Source organism: Orbicella faveolata, unplaced genomic scaffold (assembly GCF_042242905.1).
Source record: "Orbicella faveolata isolate gen_17 unplaced genomic scaffold, um_ofav_v1 contig_14, whole genome shotgun sequence".
Taxonomy (NCBI): Eukaryota; Metazoa; Cnidaria; class Anthozoa; order Scleractinia; family Merulinidae; genus Orbicella; species Orbicella faveolata.
The window spans coordinates 11,810,753-11,835,544 of NW_028301541.1; the positions used below are offsets into that span (position 1 = coordinate 11,810,753).

General features: G+C 39.6%; 2 protein-coding genes across 3 annotated transcripts in view; one reads left to right on the top strand and one right to left on the bottom strand.

Annotated features, from left to right (window-relative positions):
* LOC110046684 (DNA-directed RNA polymerase I subunit RPA1-like) overlaps positions 1-2,355 on the bottom strand; it is a 75,392-nt gene extending 73,037 nt beyond the window's left edge. For both annotated transcript variants that reach the window (XM_089286642.1, XM_089286641.1), the window contains exon 1: positions 1,914-2,355. In XM_089286642.1, coding sequence (XP_089142768.1) covers positions 1,914-2,278 — 365 coding nt within the window. In that variant the 5' untranslated portion in view covers positions 2,279-2,355. The remainder of the gene's footprint in view (positions 1-1,913) is intronic.
* Positions 2,356-2,424: 69 nt separating this feature from the next.
* Positions 2,425-24,792, top strand: part of LOC110060156 (uncharacterized) — a 36,830-nt gene continuing 14,462 nt past the window's right edge. The window contains exons 1-5 of the mRNA XM_089286643.1: positions 2,425-2,507; positions 15,343-15,675; positions 15,897-16,125; positions 21,257-21,847; positions 23,251-23,552. Coding sequence (XP_089142769.1) covers positions 2,437-2,507; positions 15,343-15,675; positions 15,897-16,125; positions 21,257-21,847; positions 23,251-23,552 — 1,526 coding nt within the window. The 5' untranslated portion in view covers positions 2,425-2,436. The remainder of the gene's footprint in view (positions 2,508-15,342; positions 15,676-15,896; positions 16,126-21,256; positions 21,848-23,250; positions 23,553-24,792) is intronic.

Consider the following 24,792-nt stretch of genomic DNA (forward strand, 5'->3'; position numbering starts at 1 on the left):
CTTTAAGAGTCACAAGCCCACTTCAGCTTGCATGGACCAATGGAAGCTAAGGCTGATGCCGCACAGCTGTCATCTTGTGTATCGGCCTGGAAAGGATGCTGAGAACCCCGCCAACTTCATGAGCAGACACCCAAACCTCCAAGCAACCGCAGAGAGAAACATTGCCGATGAATATGTGAACTATGTTTGTACCAACGTCATACCAAAGGCTATGACACTTCAAGAGATTCGGGTTGAAACAGAGAAAGATTCCACACTCCAGTCACTGATCAAGGCGATCGAGACAGACTGCTGGACTGATTCTGAGATACTAGACTACAAAAGACTCAAGGACGAGCTACTGGTCTACAGTGGAGTGGTACCGAGAGGTAACAGAATCGTAGTCCCAAGCAAGCTGAGAGAAAGAGCCGTAGAGCTGGCACATGTGGGACATCAAGGCATCGTAAAGACGAAGCGTTTAATTCGGGAGAAAGTTTGGTTCCCTGGAATAGACAAGATGGTCTAAGATAAAGTCGATAACTGCCTAGCATGCCAAGCAGTAACTCCAAGCAAGGCATCGTGAATTGAACCTCTGCAGATGACGCCGTTACCTAGTGGACCGTGCAAAATGCTGGCAATGGATTTCCTTGGACCATTCCCTTCGGGTGACTATCTCCTAGTTGTCATTGACGAATACAGCTGCTTCCCGGAAGTTGAGATCGTCAAGTCCACATCAGCCAAATCTGTTATCCCGAGGTTCGACACCATATTTGCAAGGCAGGGAATTCCGGACGAGCTGAAGACCGGCAATGGCCCCCCTTTGAACGGAGTCGAGTTCAGCAACTTTGCGAAGCATTTAGGATTCCATCACAGGAAAGTTCAACCTCTTTGGCCGAGAGCCAATGGCGAAGCAGAACGTTTTATGCCAAACCTTGAGAAGCGCGTGCGAACTGCTGTCGTTGAGGGCAAAAATTGGAAACAGGAACTGTACAAATTTCTCAGACAGTATCGTGCAACACCGCACACGACCACGAATGTATCCCCAAGTGAAGCACTCAATGGAAGAAAACTCAAGATCACCCTGCCAGAAGTATCACCAACACCAGCTAGAAAGCATACCCTGCAGGAGACTCAGAAGACCATGGCAGAGAGAGAGGCAGAACAGAAGTCAAAGATCAAGGCGTATGCAGACTCGAAACTGAACACAAAACCAAGCAATATCAAACCAGGAGATACAGTGCTTGTGAGACAAACAAAGAAAAACAAATTAAGCACACCTTTTAATCCAGAACCCCTTGTTGTACAGGAAAAGAAAGGATCTATGGTTACGGCTAGTGACGGTTTCAAGTCCATAACGCGAAACTCATCCTTGTTTAAAATCATCCCGAAAGATCTGAAAGCTGAAGGAAATCGCAGAGAACAGGAAGAACCAGAGGACTTCCCTGCTGAACAAGCCGAAGTTTCGACACGAGATGAAGATCCAACCCCCTCAAGCGCAAATGACGGAGGCCTGCGGAGGTCACAGAGACAGAGGAGACCCCCAGCGAGGCTCACAGATTATGTCCAAATAATCTACTAGCATAAACACTGAACACTTTAAGAGACCCGTTACTAGAAGGCATGCTTATCGTTTGTTGATGTTATTGTAAAGTTGTTTGATCTAGTTAGTCGACATATATGATTGTAAGTTTATCATCAAGGAGGGGAGAGATGTAGTGTTGTGACATCTGTCAATCATACGAGTACGCGGTCAGAAAGGAGTTCGCATTCCCCTTGTAGTCGGTGCGAGCATGTAGTCAATAAATCAGAGTTGAGTTTAACTTGCGGTGGTTTCACTTAAACGGTACAACACCACAACTATGTCTATAGCATCTTTACCTGTTTAGCTGTAGGGTTTATATTCAATACATAGAATTGACAAATACATCACTTACCATAGAAACACATGCTTTACAGTGTTTGAAAACAAGAGGTCACCGCACTTGAAACATGAGGACCTTAAAATTTGCAGCAATTCCTTGAAAAATAATGGATGATACACAGGCAAGGGAAGTTCCAAATGACCAAAGTGTCCAGGGCAGTAAATATAGTTCTGAGCACAGGTTCCACATAAATCATCTTTGTCTGTTGGCCCAAGTGCTGGATCATAAAGACCTCCAAAGTTTGGGTGCAACAATGAGTCAAATGTTTCTGGATTTGTTAACTTTATGACGCTAAGTTTTTTCGTCTCTTCAGGTGTGTACAAAGCAAGTCTTAATCCTTCTAAATGATGAAAAGGCACGGCAGTTGAGCCAAACATATTTACTTCGATACTGCCTAAAACCTCATGGTTTACAAAGCATCGCCATCTTCGTTCGGTTTTATTCCCACGTGTCTCTTGTTTAAAGTTACGTGACGTACTTTGTGAAGCCCTGAAGATCCGCTGTGTTTTGGACTGTTGTCGCATAAACAAAATAAATGAAAATGGCGGGAGCGACTAGAGCGGTGAGAGTATTTGGCAGCGTAGCTCTGGAACTTGTGGGCTTCAGGTATGAAATTAAAGCACCTCTTTTTTTAATTTTACCTGTTATCACGGCTAATGAACGTGCATAATTTTGCTGAGTTATTCTTCTAGAACCAAGGCTCTATGCGTGGGGTGTAGGGGGAGAGCGGATACTCTGTAAATCTCTGGGCTATGATCAGCTTGATTTTGCAACTCTATTCTAGACTAGGCACCAAAAACCCCTGCCTTATCCCAGACTGGCTATTTTCCATGCAGAATCTTTAACACTGTCATAGTCCAACATACGCTATTAACTAAGCCAATGACTAGTAAACTCTAAGCAAACCAGTAACCCAGGCCCGGGGAGGAGGTGGGAACTCCAATAAATTTCGGATAGGTGTGTACCGCGAAGGGACTTAAACCCAGACCCTATTTAAGGATAAATCAAACGAAAATTGATACCCTATTTAAGGCCCAAACCCGAAAAATGACACCCTATGCGAGAGAAAAACAAAAACTCAAAATAGCTTGAATGGGTCAACTTTATTTCGTTTCTGTAAGATAACTGGAAGTTACCATCAAGCATATTATAGTAGACTAAGCGTACTCTAATAATATGCCATCATAAACATGCTAAATCTTTTCAGAGTTGTTTTTTATCCCTGCTGCTACTTTATATGGAACTGAAACAAATAAAATAATCATGTCATCTTTGTACACGTGCAACCACAATCATCAACAACATTTGGTTGTATCAAATAGCTAAAAACTATGGTTGGCCATTTGTTTCAAAATTTTGACAGGGTATACGCGGGTTTTTCTGCCACATATACATGTTTACATACATTACGTATGGGCTTTAAGCTCATATATACGACCATTTAGATCGTGTATATATGCATTTTTAAGGTAAAGTCTGCATGCAAGCCAAGTGGCCCATCAGGCCGGAGCTTATCCCGGTTTCCGTAGCATGAAGCGACTAGGAGTATTTCTACTCCCCCCTGGATAGGATGCTAGTCCATCGCAGGGTTACCCCCAGCATTAAGTTCGCCGGTACCCATTTATACACCTGGGTGGAGAGAGGCCCTGTGAGAGTAAAGTGTCTTGCCCAGGAACACAACACAATGACCCCAGCCAGGGCTCGAACCCGGACTGCTCGATCCGGAGACGAGCGCACTAACCATGAGGCCACCGCGCCTCCCACGCATTTTTAAAGGGTCACATAATTGCGTAAATTCAAGCGTGGGGATATGCGAAACAAATGCCCAAATATACGCGTCCTACAAGGACGCATATATATGCGTGCTAAAATGCGTGTATGTGCGGGTCTCGTAAATTGCGTTGTATATGCCAGTACGAAATTTGCCTTTTAAGAGGATGGCTGTTCGTGTATGATAGCAATGAAAATTACTTTAACTAGAGATCGTAAATATGGCGGCAGTGGTGAAATGGCTTGTCTTGGTCTAACTGCTATTTAATGTTTGTTACTGCAGCTCCCCCAGTGACTGAACTTCTAGAAACAGTTGTGCGTCTTTTGAATGACTGTTCAAGATTTTATCCGAACACTAAGAAAGTGACGAAGCTGCAATAACGAGCACCAAATGCGGCGTAGCCACGAGGAGCCTGGGGGGTTCCTGCTCGTTTTCACGGCTTTGTCGTTTTGTGCGCTCGTACTCAAATTGCTTAAAAAATTGCTAAACCGCCAAGCTACGCAGGCTAATCCTTTAGTTGACTCATTAGACAGAGGTACCAAGGTGAATGCTGGGAGGATACGGCCTCTAGAATCGCTGGTGAGACAAATGCAATATTTACCACTAGATGGGAAATGTTTGCATTAAGAGCAGTTCCATGCACCTCAGTGTATTCCCATTAGGGCTTTGCCAACTGTATCAGCTTGTAATGGAAGAGTGGGTCGTCCAGCCTATGATATATCAATACCTCAAGGGGAGTTTTAGGAAACAGAATGTGATTTTAGTGTAAGTCCTATTGGGTCTTCACAAGATAATTCATCTGGTTGGGTGTTATCATCAAATGTATCCTTGACAGCTAGTATTTCCAGTATTCCATATATCTTGTAAAATCACCGCATTCACCCATATTGGTTGTGCATACAGCAGGGTTATTCCATGCCTCAACTAGGAGGTTTAAGTGGTTGTTAATTCTGGAAAGAAATGTGTAATACAAACAGAACAGATCGATTATGCTGGTCGATTCTAGGATGTCATTTTCTTCCATCTGGTAGAACAGAGTGTAGTAGAACTGACTGACTTAAATAGAGACTTCTCTCTAGAGACGCTCAATTCACTGGTTGTGTACAGACAACCCAGCAATGTTGCTTCCCCTATTAAATCCCCTGTGTCATAGCATAGCTCTTCCTGCCTCTAAATTTTCATCCCCTTCGTCTGAACACACTCTAGAGGGCAATCGATAACTTTGTACAGCAGCTAAGAAGAGAGCGAGCCCAGTCGCAGCAGAATTGTTTGCTGCACAACTTAAAGTCTAAAAACCCTGTCAAAGCCACCATGTATTACAAACCTCCAACTGACAAGGCAGTGTAGTCCATCAATGTGCCAGAGAGAATTAGGTCCTCTGACGCTGTCAACACGCCTTGTGATGGTATTGAACCACCTCAAATCAGACCCTGCTGGGTCAGTTCGAAAAAAAACTTTCCCTTTATGCACTCTGACCATAGATATTTCTACTTCACAAATGACCCAGCATGATACTGATACCAGAATTGGAAAACCCACTTTAGTCTTATGTCTCGAATCATCAGGGCTGGGTTGTTCGAAAGCCAGTTAACGCTAACCCAGGATTAAAAGTTAACCCAAATATAAATTTTTCTCTATAAGAATGTCTTCCACTGCTTATACTTTGTGTAGTTTGAGATTACTCAAGTTCAAAACTGAACTGCAAACATTTCCCATCTATGTAGTAAGTATTGAATTTTTCTCACCAGCAATTCAAGAGGCAGAATTCTCTTAGCATTCGCTTGCGCACTTCTGTCCAATGAATAACTAAACGGTGAACAGAATCCACAGCAACTTCACGACGAACGATCAAGTTCTCTGCCATGTTACGATCAGCGTGAGGATAAAATCTTCAACAGTCATTTAAAAGACGCATAACTGTTTCTAGAAGTTCAGTCATTGGGGGAGCTGCAGTAACAAACATTAAATAACAGATAGACCAAGACAAGCCATTTCACCACTGCCACCTTATTTACGATTTCTAGTTAAAGTAATTTTCATTGCTATCATACACGAACAGCCATTCTCTTAAAAGGCACATTTCGTGCTGGCATATACAACGTAATTTACAAGACCTGCATATACGGGCATGTTAGCATGCATATATATGTACGTATATTTGGGCATTTATTTCGCATATCCCCGCGCTTGAATTTACGCAAATATGTGGCCCTTTAAAAATGCCTATATACACGATCTAAATGGTAGTATATATGAGCTTAAAGCCCATACGTAATGTATGTAAACAAGTATATGTGACAGAAAAACCCGCATATATCCTGTTGTAATTTTGAAAAGAATGGCCAACCATAAAAAACAACTTGAAAGGAGGCAACAGCGCTAATTGAACTGGATATCTAATTCTAAGTTTAGATTAATAGCATTTTGTCTTATATGCCGTGTTATGTTTTATGACAGAAACATGTAAGCTTAACATGCACTGCTATAGGCTTAATATGCACTTAATACGCACTGCTATTTCAGCTGATACAATTTAGGCACCCTATCTAAGGTTCACACCAGGGACACTATGCCAACGTAAGCGAAAATAATACCGTATTTAAGGATCGAGAACCTCAAAAACCATACCCTATCCCATGGCACATACCTATATAACCCATATATGGGAGTACCCCCACCCCTGGGAACCCAGGGTAAAGAATTATACACCGTCGACTTTCCCGGTTCCCTATTCTAGACCAAAACTACATCTGATTTCTATACCCCTTCCTAGACTAAACTTCCTGAAAACCGATACCCTTCACAGCCACACTTACCCATATAGATCGTTTTCACTGTCACGCAATAAAAAAATAAATCGAAAACCATCCAGTGGAAAAAGCTATGAACTTACGATGGTATAGAAGATAACTAAAAAAGACACTTCTCCAAGTTTTAGGCCTGTGCGTTTCCCCAAACTTCAGATATTCATTGAAATGTTTCGCAGGTATTTGCAGAACCCAGTATGAAAACGCTATGTTGGTGTACCTCCATGGTACACCATTGTGGCGGCCAGAAAATAGTGTAAACATCTGGAACTTACTTTGGCTATCTAGGCGACTGATTATCAGTACTGATCAAACAAGCATTTACATAAGCACTTTTCATAATGCTCTCACTTCTAGAAAGGCTCAAAATCATGAGATAAGTATATATTTTTCGACAAACTCGATCGTAGCCTTGTGTCACGCACCTCCATAACCCTGAAATTCAAAATGCTCTGGATTCCAAATGAAGCACGCTATTGAGCTGTAAAATTGTAAACAGATATAAATATACCGTCTCTTATGGCTGATGAGGATAAAAACTTTGGTGGCTCTCTAGTTTTAAATTTTCGAAAGTGATGATGTCACGTGAAAACAATCTATAGCTTATATATGGGAGTATAGGAGTACCCCCCCCCCCCCCAGGGGCTCTATATAAACAATAGCCTCTATTTGGTGGGAAAATATGTTCAGATATTTGTCTACAGACATTATCTGTTCCAAGAACAGTTTTCGAACAGTTTTCCAAGAGCACAGCTTAAGGAAAACTGTGAGCTTCCAGGAACAGATAATGTCCAAGGACAAGCATATTTTCGAAGTCAAATGGAAGCTTTTGTGTTTATTATCCTTCATATAATTTTCGCAACACACACAGTTTCGAAAATTGGGGAATATTCTTGGATATTCTCAAGTTTTAGCTGGGGAATATTCGGTCATATGACGCGTTTAGACCAATCATACGTGAGCGAAAATATTTGATTGATTGTAACGGGGTATATTTCCAAGTTTGTTACTCACTATATCTAACATAATTTATACAACCAAGTTTGTTGTCCTTTTAGGCATTTTTTTTCTATCTGTATTAAAGTGCCAATGAAGTAAAAAAATAATTGCTGCTCATTTGCTTTTCAAAGTAAAGAAGAATGGCATTTTCCTTTTTGGAATATCTTTTTTCGTTTTGGAGATATTTACGTTTCTGTATTATGCAAATGAGAAAAGTGATGATTTCACAGGTAGTTCAACTAAAACAGTACAACAGTCAATCAAGAATATTTCTAGAAATATTAAAGCTGCAGTGTTCTTTAGACATGGCACCAGAAATGTACATCACAAAAGAAACAAAATGACACCAGTCATGCCATTGCCATGACAACAGTCATACCACTGGTCCTGTTTTAATTAAGACTAAAATTCCCAGATTTTGTACTAAAAAGGATCATCCACTCCCAACGATCTAATGGAGAGAGTTAAGACAAAATGGGAACCCTGTGTGTTCAGAGCAAAACCTTCTGTCCCACTTTAAAAGGTTGCAAATGGGGATATTTGGTTTTTCACAAAAAGAGACTGGAGCCAAGAGTGTTGCCATGGCAATAACATAGTAGGTATCATTCTGTTTCTTTTGTGATGCACATTTCTGATGCCAAGTTTGAAGAACACTGCTCCAATATTTATGGAGATATTCTTGATTCAGTATTTTATTGTTTAAGTGGAACTGTTTATGACGTCATCACTTTCCTCATTTGCACAATACAAAAACGTGAATATCTCTAAAATGAAAAAAGATATTCCAAAAAGAAAATGCCATTCATTTTACTTTGAAAGCCTTTCAAATAAGCAGCAATTATTTTTTACCTCCTAGGCACTTTAAATTTGTGGACAATCTTTGGTTTGTGTCCCAAGCAATGTGCCATGTTATAGGTAGGGGGTGGGGGTTTTGGGTGTCTTTGGGGGAGCAAAGGTATTACTGCCTGTCAAACATGTCAAATCCTGAAAGCCTAAAATCTGTCTGGAATGTTTATTGTGTTATAACCAATCACAAGCAAGATCATCAGACCACAGGAACCAAAGAAAATGGTCTGATTTTTTTCCATAAAATTAATATTTGGTCATAGAACTAATTTGGTTCTGGTTTTCACTTCATCCCAAGATACACCCTCAGTCTTAATATAATACTGAAAGTCTAAATGATTGCCTTTTTTGTGATTGCATGTCAGTAATAATTAAAACAGTCACAACCCATGACACCATGGGAGCATTTTGAATTGATGGATGAACAAGAGTCCTCAAGGAATAGAAAGGATGACTTTTACAGATACAGTGAAACCTCTATTAAGTGGACACCTTCGGGACCTTCCCAAGTGTCCGCTTAATAGAGGGTGTCTGCTTAATAAAGGTTTATGACAATTGCACAATGTTGGTTAAAAATTAACATTCAACAGGTCCTCTGTACTGTAATAAAGTTCCAGGTTGTTAACGAAGCTATCCAGAGTTGAAGTTCATCAGCTTTCATTACCAACTTTAATTTGTTTGTACTAATGCCCTTTCCATAGAGCAACGATAATACAGGTACATTTAATTGACTATTTCAAGGACGTAATCCAATGCCACATTGTCAATTCAGTCCGGTGTCCGCTTAATAGAGGTTTTTAACAATAGAAATTAGCCAAATACAATTTATTTTAGTGTCCGCATTCGCTTAATAGAGGTGTCCACTGAATAGGGGTTCATTATAAAGGGAAATATAACATGTTAATTTCAGGACCAGGCTAAGTGTCCGGTTAATAGAGGGTGTCCGCTTAATTGGGGATCAGCTTAATAGAGGTTTCACTGTATAAAACCCCAAGCAAAAAGAGCAAGAAAATATAATGAAGATATGAATTTTCTTTGAATATAATGAAGATGTTACTATTCTTTGAATAGAGTAAAATAGAGTAAATAGGTTGCTGTTATTTGGAAAGATAAAGATTTACAAAACAAGAGTTTCCTAACAGTAAGTTACTACGTGACAGAGAATTGTGCACACCTCCCCAATGCATCGATAACTTGATGTTTGCACGCCACACGTGTAACATTTTTTTTACAAAATAAAAGAATTGTAATAGCGATCCTCGGAGAGAAGTTTTTATTGAATCTCATCCTGTTTAAATGAAGTGAAAAAGACCAATAAAGCAAGTGAATGTGTTCATTTCTAAATATGGAGCTGACAACAAAGGAAAATCACTGTCAGTAAAAACCTTTCTAAAAACGTTTTTCGGAAAAAAAAATCCAAAAAGCTTTTCTGAGGAAATGAACACAAACTGCACAGTTTAAACTGTGTATGGTTAGGGGTAGTGGAGTCCCTGATGGCCTTGAGCTCTTTGGCAAAAGGAAAGAACAACACCGAACCAGTCATTTCTGAAAAAGCGTGGGGAAGAAAGGGAACAAAGAACCCTGGCTTTGAGCTATTCTAAATGTTCCTCTGCAACTTATACTGGGTTAGTATTTTCCTTTCCATTTCGTTTTGATTTGACAAGTTGCAAGTCCAAGGCTGAAATTCGGTGCGTTAATGGCTTTAAAACCAATCTATAAAACTTGAGTTGTTTGTTAAAAGAAGCTTAAAAGACCAGAAAACTGAGGCTTAAAGGAAAATGTAAGAAATGTACGCTTTATATTTGTGCAACATGCAGTATTCCTTCAAACCACTGTTCCTTCGAGAGTTCAATTCACGATCAAGCTAGACTGAAACTAGGAAATGGAAGCAAAAATAACATTAACATGACTTATTAATGAGAGGCAAACAACATTTGAATAAACTACCTTTATTGTTAGGTAACACTCAGTATACCTATTAAGTTTAAACTTTTTGACACAGGTGGGTTTGGAATGTAGCAAAAATTAATTAAAACAGACCTTTCTTCAAGATAATTCAGGTATATATTTGCCAGCTAAAAGAATTAAGCAATGAATATAGAACAGAGAAAAGTTTTACAATGAAAGTTTGTGCTAAATTGAACAGAAGACAAATAACAGAGAAAATATCTCTAAAATTGATGGTATGCATTACTACACTCAAAAGGTTGATACAGACCAGTTTTTTTTTTTTTTTTTTTTTGGTACCTCACTTATTGGCTATGTAGAACCATATGCTTGAGCTCCGGCTCGCTAAAAGTTGGAAAACTTAAGGCAGTTCAGGCACTGCAAAAAAACTTGAGCTCGAAATGTGGATCCTGACAGGAATTATCTTCTTCCTCTGCAAAAGCAGTAAAAGGTGTTTCCATATGTTAGGAGACAAACTAAAAGGAAATATCTATATGGAGAAAAATCCAGAGCAAAAATACAAATAAGCAAACTGAGAAAATAGTGCAATACAAGGAAAAATGTATAAAGTGTATTAACCAATTGGAAGGTGCGCTACTCTAAGACTAATAATAAAGTACTTTTAGCCCTAACCCCCATTGGGACCCTGTCAGATGCTGATAAACTATGTCCTGTTTCTTCCAATTACTAAATTTTATGTTCTCAGCACACAATGTTCAAAAAAGACAAAATTCTACAAGGTACTGAATTTCTATAACTTCTATGGTGGCATTAAATAGCCTGACATGTTGTTCCTTATTATTAATAACAATTATTGGCAGACACAAATGTCCCAAAAATTGTGGTTATTGTCAGCAGCGTTTTCCATGACTGTAAGGCCTCTATCTAGTGTCCACTATAGTGCTGAAAGGTAACTTAAACGAGACCAGGAGGATGTGTTTCTCCTGGACTACCCTTCTACACTAACAGACTGCTGTAATAGGAAATAAAAGGTTTTCTTTCAGTTAAGCTGGATTTATTAAGTTCATGGGTTATTATCTCTATTGTGTCTATGAAGTCTCTCATCATGACGATGAGCAGAGCAGAGCAGAGTAGTGTAGTATGAAGTAGAGTAGAGTAGCGTAGGGTAGAGTAGAGTAGACTAGAGTAGAAAAGTGTAGAGTAAAGTAGAGTAGAGTACAGTAGAGTAAGTACAGTAGTGTAGAGTACAGTAGAGTAGAGTTAAGCATAGAGTAGAGTTAAGTATAGAGTAAAGTAGAGTAGAGTACAGTAGTGTAGAGTAGAGTTAAGCATAGATTAGAGTTAAGTATAGAGTAGAGTAGAGTAGCGTAGCGTAGAGTAGAGTAGAGAAGAGTAGAGAAGTGTAGAGTAAAGTAGAGTAGAGTACAGTAGAGTAGAGTAGAGTAAGTACAGTAGTGTAGAGTACAGTAGAGTAGAGTTAAGCATAGAGTAGAGTTAAGTATAGAGTAGAGTAGAGAAGTGTAGAGTAAAGTACAGTAGAGTACAGTAGAGTACAGTAGAGTACAGTAGAGTAAGTACAGTAGTGTAGAGTACAGTAGAGTAGAGTTAAGCATAGAGTAGAGTTAAGTATAGAGTAAAGTAGAGTAGAGTACAGTAGTGTAGAGTACAGTAGAGTAGAGTTAAGCATAGAGTAGAGTTAAGTATAGAGTAGAGTAGAGTAGCGTAGCGTAGAGTAGAGTAGAGAAGAGTAGAGAAGTGTAGAGTAAAGTAGAGTAGAGTACAGTAGAGTAGAGTAGAGTAAGTACAGTAGTGTAGAGTACAGTAGAGTAGAGTTAAGCATAGAGTAGAGTTAAGTATAGAGTAGAGTAGAGAAGTGTAGAGTAAAGTAGAGTAGAGTACAGTAGTGTAGAGTACAGTAGAGTAGAGTTAAGCATAGAGTAGAGTTAAGTATAGAGAAGAGTAGAGAAGTGTAGAGTAAAGTAGAGTACAGTACAGTAGTGTAGAGTACAGTAGAGTAGAGTTAAGCATAGAGTAGAGTTAAGTATAGAGTAAAGTAGAGTAGAGTACAGTAGTGTAGAGTACAGTAGAGTAGAGTTAAGCATAGAGTAGAGTTAAGTATAGAGTAGAGTAGAGTAGCGTAGCGTAGAGTAGAGTAGAGAAGAGTAGAGAAGTGTAGAGTAAAGTAGAGTAGAGTACAGTAGAGTAGAGTAGAGTAAGTACAGTAGTGTAGAGTACAGTAGAGTAGAGTTAAGCATAGAGTAGAGTTAAGTATAGACTAGAGTAGAGAAGTGTAGAGTAAAGTAGAGTAGAGTACAGTAGTGTAGAGTACAGTAGAGTAGAGTTAAGCATAGAGTAGAGTTAAGTATAGAGTAGAGTAGAGAAGTGTAGAGTAAAGTAGAGTAGAGAAGTGTAGAGTAAAGTAGAGTAGAGTACAGTAGTGTAGAGTAAAGTAGAGTAGAGTACAGTAGTGTAGAGTACAGTAGAGTAGAGTTAAGCATAGAGTAGAGTTAAGTATAGAGTAGAGTAGAGTAGCGTAGCGTAGAGTAGAGTAGAGAAGAGTTGAGAAGTGTAGAGTAAAGTAGAGTTGAGTACAGTACAGTACAGTAGTGTAGAGTACAGTAGAGTAGAGCTAAGCGTAGAGTAGAGTTAAGTATAGAGCAGAGTAGCGTAGCATAGAGTAGAGTAGAGTAGAGAAGTGTAGAGTAAAGTAGAGTTGAGTACAGTACAGTACAGTACAGTACAGTAGTGTAGAGTACAGTAGAGTAGAGTTAAGCACAGAGTAGAGTTAAGTATAGAGTAGAGTAGCGTAGAGTAGAGTAGAGTAGAGTAGAGAAGAGAAGAGTAGAGTAGAGCAGAGAGTAGAGTAGAATAGAGTAGAGTAAAGTAGAGTAGAGTAGAGTAGAGAGCAGATAGAGCAGAAAAGAGTAGAGTAGAACAGAGTAGAGTAGCGTAGAGAAGAGTAGAGTAGAGTACAGTAGAGAGTAGAGTAGAAAAGAGTAGAGTACGGTAGAGTAGAGAAGAGTAGAGTAGAGAAGAGTAGCATAGAGAAGAGTAGAGTAGAGAAGAGAAGAGTAGCATAGAGTAGAGTATGAGTAGTGCAGCGTAGAGAAAAGTAGAGTAGAGTAGAGCAGAGTAGAGTAGAGTAGAATAGAGTAGAGAAGAGTAGAGTAAAGTAGAGGGGAATAGAGTAGAAAAGTGTAGAGTAGAATAGAGTAGAGTAGAGTATCGTAGTGTGGAGTAGAGTAGAGTAGAGTAGACTAGAGTTGAGTAGAGTGGAGTGGAGTGGAGTGGAGTGGAGTGGAGTGGAGTGGAGTAGAGTGGAGTGGAGTGGAGTAGAGTAGAGAAGTGTATAGTAGAGTAGAGTAGAGCAGAGTAGATTAGGGTAGGGTAGAGTAGAGTAGCATGGTGTAGGGAAGAGTAGAGTGGAGTAGAGAAGAGTAGAGTAGAGTAGAGCGTAGCGTAGTGTAGAGTGTTTCAGCTCATTAGAACTCTGAGACATGTATATAATATATGTAATACATGTATAGAATAGAAGAGTACAGTACAGTACAGTACAGTACAGTAGAAGTATAATAGAGAGCAGTAGAGAAGAGTACAGTGTTTGAAAATTGGGGATAAGATAACTAACAATGAAGGAGTAATAGCACATAGTAGAGTAAGAGTAAGATTCTTTTGCTCTACCCCTCTACGGCTCTGGGGCTCTACTGCTGTACGAGTTCTAAGGCTCCAAGACTCTGGGGCTGTACAAGATTTAAGGCTCTACTACTTCTATGGCTGTACAGTCCTACAGCTCTATGGCTTTTTTGGTTACAGAGTAGAGAATGCAGTGCTACATGGAGGCTGTAGAGGCTCACAAACTCTACACTAAAATTCGATCATTTTTTGGGACACATTTGAGATAAACTAGCTGAAGATTTTTGGATGGCTTGACTGAGGTTTAGTGTATGTGTGAAATATCAGGCACCATCCACAAATGTTAATTACAGTTAAACCACTCATAAGGAACCACCCAAAATGTCAATCTTAGGTGGTCACTCATGGGATACGGTCTCTTATGGGAACTTAGACTATATTGGATCAATGTTTTGCCTCATTAGCTCATGTTAACTGCAAAGACTTACCCATATTTTAAATGGTTTTTCATATGAGAAGTCAATTTCAAGAAAAAAAAAGTACTTCCCATTGAGAAATTTCCGTCTTTTGTGCTATCCAGGAATACAATAATGTTACAACACCTTATAATCCGATTTCCACTCTATTATCTGTCAAGTGGTTGCTTACAGGAGGTTAAAAACAAAAGAAAATTTCAAACTTTTTGCTCTAAAATTGGTTGCGGTTGCTTACAAGAGGTGGCTGCTTACAAGGGGTCAGAAAATTTTGGTATTTTGGAAAACTTGTCGCTGAGGAGAGGTTGTCGCTTATGGGGGGTGGTCGCATCTGGACGTTCGACTGTAGGTCCAATAATCAACAGGTCTCAAAACATAATCCTTCTTTGTTTCTTTCAACTGTGTTCATCCATGTGAAAATGCCAAAAGCACTAAAATCTCAGAAGATACATAATTGTACACAGTACATACTTAATTTTTCTCAATTTTTCAATCACTGTCTTAAACATGCTAGCCAGATAGACAAAGTTATGGGGACAAGTTAAAAAAATTTAAACTCATCAACAATAGATAAGCTTGGGGAACAGTGCCTAGTAGGTGGGGCCAAGAGCAATCCAAACCGAGCACATAGGGTCTCTATGACAACCCTGTGAGCGGCCACCACCTGGGAACCATCACACTGATAAGCAGTGGAACTCACCATGAGAAGAAACAAAAAGGAGGGAGGTAGGGTTTGGCTGGGAAAAACTCAACCTGTACAAGGCCAATGTTATGAAAACACATGTACTGGATTTGACACCCAAAGCCAAACCATAAAATATCGGCAGCCCTGCGTAAATATATCTGAGACCTCCCCCACACAATCCTCCTACAAGAAGCTGCTGCCCAGCAACATTGTTTTGAATTTAACTTTGCTAAAATTACATTTAGCCTCATTAAAAGGAAATATTATGTATACGAAAAATAATATTTAATTAAAAGTTGCGTTCTTTTCTTATTGCCAGAACAAAACTTTTTCGACACATCAGTAAATTTATGGCAACAAGCTCTAGTGCCTTACCAGAGAAAAATCTGAAAATGCCAGGTCTGTCACAACAGTACCTTTTAATCAAGAACAAATATCCAGACTTCATTGTGCTCTTCCAAGTCGGTGACTTTTATGAAATCTACAGTGGCGATGCTGTGAAAGTTGCTGAGAAAACATCTCTACGAATCTCAAGGAATCCCAATGTGAACAAATTGATGGCTGGGTTTCCTGTGAGGTCTTTGGACAGCTGGCTGACAACCCTCGTTCAACAAGGATTTCAACTAGCAATTTGTCCACAGCTTCCCAACAAGTGAGTAGCTATTAGTACATAATAAGATGATGATTAGTCATGATATTGTGCAGACCAGTTGACTGTATCTTTTAGACCAAGAATGTTAATTTGCTGTTGCAAAATTAATGGAACATTGTTGATTTCAATTACTCCAGAAAAATTACTGCCTCGCGTAATTTATTTGTTTTTACTGCTTTCAAAATATAAAGTTCTGAGTGTGTTAATTTCTTTTGTTACAGGACACCTGCCAAATCCAAATTACTCCATCGTGAAGTAGTACGGCTTGTTACACCAGGTACACTCCTTGAACCCTTGAACTCTGATGCAAATTACCTCATGAGCATTGCTCAAAGACCAGACTCCTCCCTTGGACTTGCCTGGCTTGACCTGTCAACTGGTGAATTCTATCTTGGAGTGTCTTCCATTGAGAACTTGGAGGAAGACTTATCACGAGTCAGCCCTGCAGAGGTGGGTGGGATTATTTTGCTTACAACTGTCCAAAAAGACTCATAACTGAGTGGCCTATATACATGCCAGCAAGGACCTCAATCACAGTTCATTGCAAGACTATGTGTTAATTTCATGCTTGTGTTATTATTTAGTAAATAAACCCCTTCTGGGACCTGGTATGTTGGCTGATAATGTCCACGGCTGAGATATTGTCTGAAAAATGAATATTTGGCCAAGAAGCAAAGCTTTGAGGGCAAATGTGAAATTTTGAGAACAATCTCTCAGCCAAGGACATTCACTCACTCACTCACTCATCCTCATCGGGCCCATGAGGACTCTTGAGGCCGGAGCCAAGGACATTAAGCGTGGGTTATAAGAATAAATAATCTTCAAAAAAATGTAGCGTGACATCACTCTCCAACACCTCATTTCAGAAAACAGAGCCTCATAGCCCCACATGCTGGAATCAGCTTCAGTGCCACCAACTCAGGGGCAGAGGCACATGGAAGCAAAGATTTACTATATGAAAATACCTCCCAATTTGCAATACAATAAATTGGTTTGAATTCATTGTTGTTTTTAAGGCAAGTACTGACCTAGGCTACTGCAAATTAATAGCTGGCAACTATACCTATTTTAGAAACATACCCATAATCCCCTCAATGCAGACCCATTCCTCTGATCTGTGTCCTGCAAAATAATTATTTATGCCTGTTCTGCAATTACACATTGAGAAAATATCATGATTATTTAGCAGTTATTATAGATGTTACTGGTACAGTGGTAAGTACTGTGAAAGCCCGAGGTACCTATTTTATCAGTGAATGCAAATCGAACCATTCTGTGTTAGGTAGAATTCAGGTGAAACACACACATAAAAAATGCATGAATTCCCAGAAATTCTAAACCCACCCCCCTCCCCTGGATGTGGACCAGCTGACTCAGATCTCCAACTCTTCAAAAAACTGACTATGCTTGTTTCGACGATACGAACTTCTACAACTATTACAAAACTCAAAACGAAAATGCAGCAACTAAACGTACTGTTTTTAGTCCGAACTCTGCGACTGCTGAAAGGCAACTAACTTACTAACACGACCGATTTGAATATTAATTAGTTAAGACTTACATTCAAGCAAGCAGTGTTTTGTTCACCCGTCCCAACGGACAGGGTTAATGTTAATGAACAAGCGTTTGCCAGAACATCCTCCCCCTTGAACAGGACTGTGTTCTCTTTCTTCCGTCCTCTTACATCTCTAACGGACACCACTTTGTGATAGGTCGCACATAATCTTTGCCTCCTGTTCTAACGTGTACAACTCTGACCTTCCCGTCAGGGCCAGGAAAAACCTCTTGAATTCAACCCAAAGGCCAATGCCCTCACGGGTTATGGGGATCCACCATCAGGACCACATCACCAGGAGCAATGTCGTGTTTCTCCTCAACCCATTTGTTTCGAGTGTTCAGGATCGACAGGTATTCCTTCATCAATCATTTCCAGCACTTGGTGATGAGATCTTGTGTAAACAGCCATCGATTTCTGGGGTTGAACGCAATGTCATCAATGACCCTGGGTGCAAGTTGTCCACCCATTTGGCTGTAAAGGAAATGGTTTGGTGTTAAAACATGCTCATTGTTGGGATCATTGCTACAATAACTGAGCGGACAGGAATTCAAAATTCCTTCTACTTCAACCAGTGCAGTCAGTAGCTCTTCATCTGTAGTTCTGGACTCTCCAAGGATTGCACATAGAGCTTTTTTAGCAGACTTGATGAAGGCTTCGAAAATTCCTCCATGATGCAATCCACCGGGGGGATTAAATTGCCACTGGATTCCGTCATGAGCTACCTGTTCTTTGATCCAAGTTTGATCCAAAGTCGAGACAAGGTCACACAATTCTCTTTCAGCTGACATGAAGTTCATTCCATTGTCACTAATCATCAGCTCTGGTTTTCCACGTCTGGTGACCATTCTGGAAAATGCATTAAGAAAGTTGGCTGTATCCAGTGAGTAAGCAATTTCTAGATGAACTGCTTGTGTGCTTGCACAGGTAAACAGGCACAGATAATGCTTTGCAGTCACCTTTCTCGTCAGCTTAATGACAAAGGGGCCAGCAAAATCGACTCCACAATGAGCGAAACATCGCAATGATGTGCCAACTCTGGCTTCAGGTAGGGGTGCCATGATTTGTTCACCTCTGCGTTTTCTTCCAAGTTTGTAGTCTCCTACCAACATTTGTAGTCTCCCACCGACATGTAAGATTCCATCACTGTCCAAAAATGGTGACAATCTCCACAGCAGACTGCTTCTCAAGACACTTCCTCCTCCTCTCAAGGTTGTTAATTCCTCAGAAAAGCGTTCTCTTTGAGTTTCTCAAACCCAGAACCTCTCTGCCTTACTGATTTCCACCTGATCTAGGACTTTTTCCAGTAAGTCGTTTTGTGTGTTTCTGGTCTCCTTGCTTTTCTGAAGTCTTGCTCTTTTACTTTTGGACATGAATCTCAAGATCCAAGCTGTAACTCCTAACAATCGGCACCGGGAAGAAAACCTCTCGATGTCAAACAAGGGTAGGGACTGCTTGCAATGAAATGTGAGGTTGATTTTAGCCAGCTCTTGTTTACCTTCCTCACTGCAATCACTCATAAAGGCCAGGATGTCTCTCCCTCATGTAGAAAGGCAGGTCCCTGGAACCAGCGACTTTCAGCAGATAAATTCTTCAGGTCCAGACCTCTTGTTGCGTCGTCAGCAGGGTTTTGTTCTCCTGGTACATGTTGCCACTGAGCTGGGTCCAATTTAAGTTGAATTTCGGCTACTCAATTAGAAACAAACAGTTTCAGTCGTCTTGAGTGACCCTGGATCCAGTAGATTACATCCATACTGTCCGTCCACAGGGTGTGTTGACTTAATGGAATTTCTAGCTAACCGCACTCCGCACTCCAAGTACTGCTGCCATTAACTCAAGGTGCGGGATGCTGACGGATATAATCAGAGTTACTCTTGCTTTGGCTGTTACCAGGGCAACTGAGATCTGTCCACTCACGTGTCCATATCTTGCGTAGCTTACTGCGGCATAGGCTAGTCGGGACGCGTCAATGAATGTATGAAGTGAGACATCTTCCACTGCTTCCTTGTGGTGTCGATAGCAACATGGGATTTTAACTTGTGGAGCTTCGGGCAACTGTTTGGCCCACTGAAGAGTGGTCGACTTTAAATCGTCAGAAAACTCTTCATCCCAATCAAGACCTCGTAACCAGGCTTCTTGTAGTGCCATTTTTGCTCTGATGAAGAAGAAGTGAAATGGATCAAACAGTGTAGCAATATGACTTAACAGGCCTCACTTCGTGTAAAAGGTCAGGTTGATTTCTTTGACGATAAACATGAAAACATCTTCACTCGCATTCAAATGGACTGCTAATGTCTTGACACTCAGAAGTTCTGATTCGTCAAGCTCTACTCCAGTTGCTTGATCCTCTTGTGGGATTTCTTCTAGCACCTCTGTTCGATTACTACACCACTTTTGGGCATGGAAACCAGTGCCACCCAGGACCTTTATCAAATCTTCATGGACGAGAACGGCGTCTTTTCTACAGTTTCTTCTGAATGAAGGATATCATCCACGTACATATCTCGGAGCAGGACCATAGCTGTTGCTGGGTAATTCTCTTTAAAGTCTAAGGCGTGACTGTGAAGTACGAACTGGGTGAGATAAGGGGATGCTCTGTCTCCAAAGGTTAAATGGACCACTTCATAGACATCCACAGGCTTTGTGGGATCGAGATCTCTCCATAACAGTCTGTGATACTTGCAGTCTTTCTCAGTGAGGACAACCTGAGAAAACATTTCCTTGATGTCCGCTGCTAGGACAACAGGTCTCTGTCTAAATTGGAGAAGTATCTCCAGGACATCTTGTTGAAGTTTAGGCCCGGTAAGCATCGCATTGTTGAAGGAATGCCCTTGCAACGTGCAGCTGAGTTGAACACTATGCGTACTTTGGTGGTCTCTCTATCTTCCCTAATGACTGGAAAGAGTGGGAGGTACCAGCTTGGACCATCTTATCCCTCGTTAGTTTCTAACTTCCGAACGTAGCCCTTCTCGAAATTCGCATTCATTGCTTCTTTGTAACGTCTTGCAACTTCTGGCTTCTTGAGGAGGTTTTTCTCTAAAGAGAACAAACATTTCTCTGCTTCTTCTCTATTATCAGTACTGTTTTTAGTCTGCTGCTGAACGACAACTAACTTACTAACAGGACCGATTCGAATATATATTAGTTAAGACTTAAATTCAAGCATGCAGTGTTTTGTTCACCCATCCCAACGGACGGCATTAATGTTAATGAACAAGCGTTCACCGGAAGAATGCTCCTCACATACATGCTGCTTAAAAATTGGTAAAAAAGGAAAGGAATTAAATGGTTGTCACTGGCTAAAAATATGGTTATCGGACGTTTCAGCCACTACTGTTGCCTTCTTCAGCAAAAGATGGAAAATGCAAATGTATCCATCTTTTGCTGAAGAAGGCAACAGTAGTGGCTGAAACGTCCGATAACCATATTTTTAGCCAGTGACAACCATTTAATTCCTTTCCTTTTTTACCAATTTTTAACATGCCTGGCTACACACCGAACGTTTTTAACTACATGCTGCTTGTTCCAGAGGATTTTGTGATTCATATATTAATGTGCTTATATTAGCCTTTAAGTGATTAATAGTAGTGTTCAATTCCTCAATCAAAGTTCTCATTACCAAAGATTACACTTTATATTCCACGATCCAGGTGTGCAATGTAACAGACTCCTTCTCCAAAGTCCTGAAAAATTTTAATTACTGATTCAGAATTAATTAATTTTAATTAATAATGTTAATTCACAGTTGGTATGCAAAGCAAATTCCTTGGAATGAATAAATTGTCAACTTAAACATGCACACTGAGTGATTATTTTGGTTGAGACACTGAAATGCATAATTCTTTTAAGAAGTGTACCAGTCTGAATTGTGCTTTTACTTTGCACATAGATAATATATTTGTAATTTACTGTTAATATTTTTTATTTTTTAACTCTCTGTATGCCTCTTTTTTCTCCTCTTCCATTCTCACCTTCCCAAATTAAAATCAAATAGGGTTTATTTTGTTACTGTTCTTTCTTAAACAGATATTGATAGCTGAGGAACACTTGGAAGATGCTCGGGTACAACACAATCATAAAACAGGAGGGAACTTAAAAAGCTCTCCATTGGAACGTGTGAAAGATTATCACCTCACCCTTGTTCCTTCTGATTGGTTCAATATGGATCCATCATGCGAACAACGCACTGTTTCAGAACTCTCAAAGTATCTCCAGGTCTCATCACAGTTTTCATCCTTAGAAATGGCAGCAGGAGCAGCTCTCCTTAAGTTTGTATCATACACGCAAAGAGATGTTGCTCCCCTTGTAAGTCAGCCTTCAAAGTTCTCGCATCAAACTCATATGGCAATAGATTCTAATACAAGAAGAGCTCTGGAGCTGACAAAACCGTTAATGGGTACAGACAAGAAAGCTACACTTTTTGGAGTCATGAATAGCACGTCCACTGCATCAGGACAAAGATTGCTCCATTCCCGTCTGTGTGCACCATCAACTGAGGTTAATGTTATTCAAAAGAGGTTAGATGCTGTTGAATTTTTTTGTATGAACAGACACCTTGCTGAGGAACTGCAGAAGGCCTTGAAGGGCTGCCCAGATATAGAACGTAAAATGCAAAGGGTAAGAAAATTGAAGTAGTTTCATTAAGATTGAAAATGGTGGGTGCAAAATGTTACATGCAGTCACTACATGTGATATCTGAACTTGCTATAATGTGCTATATAAGTATCTTACAGGTGTAATTTTCCAGTGCAATAAAAAAATGGAATTTGTTTGCCAACACACCACTTGAGCCTGAGTGTAGAGAAGAGGGATAAAGGTTGTGTTTGTTATCATTAGGTTATCTTCCCTTCTCCCATCCTCCCTTTGATTTCTGTTTTTGAGCATGTATGTAGAGTCATGGTGTTGGCCTCAATCATCATGTTTAAAAAAATTTTCAATTTTATAAACTGAGCGAGGTTTTTGGTAATTTTCATCATGGTAATCCTAGCATAGCATGTTTGTACTGAGGGAAGTAGTGATAATAAAGTCGACCCTGGTAAGAAAAATGATCTTGCACAATCTTGAAGGATCTTTTAAGGTTTTCAAAGAACTGCCAAAGATCTTTACGGATAAGGATCTTTCAAAGTCACTTAAATACTGATTTTAGAAAAATCTTATTATAATAAGATTCTTAATATTATGAGGATCTCATAAGTTCTGAGCAAGGATCTCTCTTGATTCACACATATTTCATGGCAATTTTACCAGTATCTAAAAGTAAATTATTTGCATGATTCTTGATTGAAGTTCTTTGCAGTATCATCGGAAGATCTTTTACCTTCTGTCCTCACAAATTTCTCAAAAAGATCATTGAAGATCTTTGAAATATTTTTACCAGGGAAGGTCAGTTGGTCACATGTTAGCTAAGGCTATCTAAAATGTATCATCTATTATGATACAATGTACATCACCATCCACTGTAGTTGGTTTTGACACTTTATTCAGTGAACTAGTAATTAAGAGTGTTACCGGTATCCATCCTTTAAAAAACTGTTGTGGAGTTTCTTCTCAAACTACTTAATACTATACTTTACTTAAGAAATAGAAAACATGTACCGTGTTTCTATCGAGTTATAGACACAGGAGTAGAAGTTTGGGAGAACGAGAAATGCCGTGGGAACACGAGCTGCAGGTGAGTGTTGCCACAGCTTTTTCGAATTCTCCCAAAGTTTCAAGAGTGTTTCTATAACTCGATAGAAACACGGAGAACATGTTTTCTATTTCTTTTAGAAAACACCACAACAAAAAAAAGAAAAACAGCTTGTTCACTTTGATCATCAAAATGTAAATTCTCTTTGCTCATGCCATCATTATGTCAACAGCTCATGCTAGTTCTGTGTTTCCATCGAGTTATAGAAACACAATTTTTAACCAATCAGCGCGTGTATTTTCTTAGGGCTGTTTTCTAATGCATGAATATTACTGTGTAAAATCCTATTCCTAACAGGAACCATCTTATCAAAACTTTGTTTGTTTTGAAGGTTGCTACTGGCTCTGCTAATCTGAGTGATCTCCGTGCCATACACAGTGCAATAGTCCTCTTCAAGAATGCTATTTCCCTACTTTATGATGCATACTTTAGTGGTGACCTTCAGGTTATTGATGGGCTGTTAATGAAGGACTTCAGCTTGCTTGATGGTTTGTACAATGAGCTCAACACTGCAGTTGGTGAGCTTATGTCTGAGTACAGTGTCATGCAGGGCTATTCAAACAAAGCAGATGAGCTCATGGAGAAACTTGGCGACAATGGAAGAGAAGTTGACAAATTGAAAGAACATTACAGGTACTTCTTTACAGTGCATGTTTCTTTCCAGTTGTGTTATCCTGGCCTACAGATCAAAGCTAACCATTCTCAGCAGGTTAACCTGTGCTTATTAGGATACTAGGGTGGTAGTCATTCTAACCAGAGGGCTGTTCACACTACATTACATGTATGAATGGCTTGTGGCTGTCATGGATTTCACAACATGCTAGTTTGTACACCATTTGAAACCTGGACAGCTTTTGTCCTTCTTTCGTCTGCCAAGTTAAGAAAATTGTTACTTGCAGTTGCTGGTGGAGTCTCATTAGCTGTGCAGAATTTTGCAGCCTGTATTATCAGCAGCACGTTAGGAAGTATGACCATGTCTCCCCCATTGTTAAAGATCTGGAGTGGTTACCAGTGAGACTGCATCTACTCTACCGTCTAGTGATAACAACTTTTAAATGTATGACTGGGTGTGCGCTGGATGCCTTATCTAGTTTACAGATTTCTCTTTACAAAACCACAACCGGGCAAAGAAAATTCTTGAGACAATAGAACTGTTATTTTCTGGAACTCATTAGACTTTGCACTCAAGTTGAAACCTTCACTAAAGGACTTATGTTCTTTGAGAAAACAGTTAAGATGATTTTCGCAGAACATTTGAGCAATAATGGCAAAAATAAAGTTACTAAAAAAACCTCATAGCATGGTAATATTTTGAATAAAGGTAAGAAGAACTTATCAAGCCAAAGCCAATCTTTGCTGAGATCACTGTTTATGTAATACATTTTCACCTAGTAAAGAAACCAATACCATACACTGTAGTTTGAAAGGAAGCAACTCAAAATGTGCATAAAAACAGTACATTCAAAAATTCAATCCTAAAATCACTGGTATGGATGTTTGGTGACTCAGCTGAAAAAAAAAAAACAGTATTTATTGTATCTTTTATATATCTTGTATTTATTTTTATTTATTTTGTTAATTTTATTGTACCTTTATTCTGAAAAGCCCAACTGGGACGGATACAGTATGTTATGTATGCGTGTATGTATATAATGTATATGTATGCATGTATTAACTTTCAAATCTCTCTTCAATGTACAACCACCTCAGTAACATACTCACATTTTCAGCTCTCAGACACTTCAGACTAAATTCTAACTTCAAAGCAGTGGAATGATCAGTAGTTTCTAGTTACCCGAATCTTTTACTTTTATCAATTTGATTTTAAGGTTAAACTGTGCATACTGAGCAACAAATTTGCTATTTTTTTCAT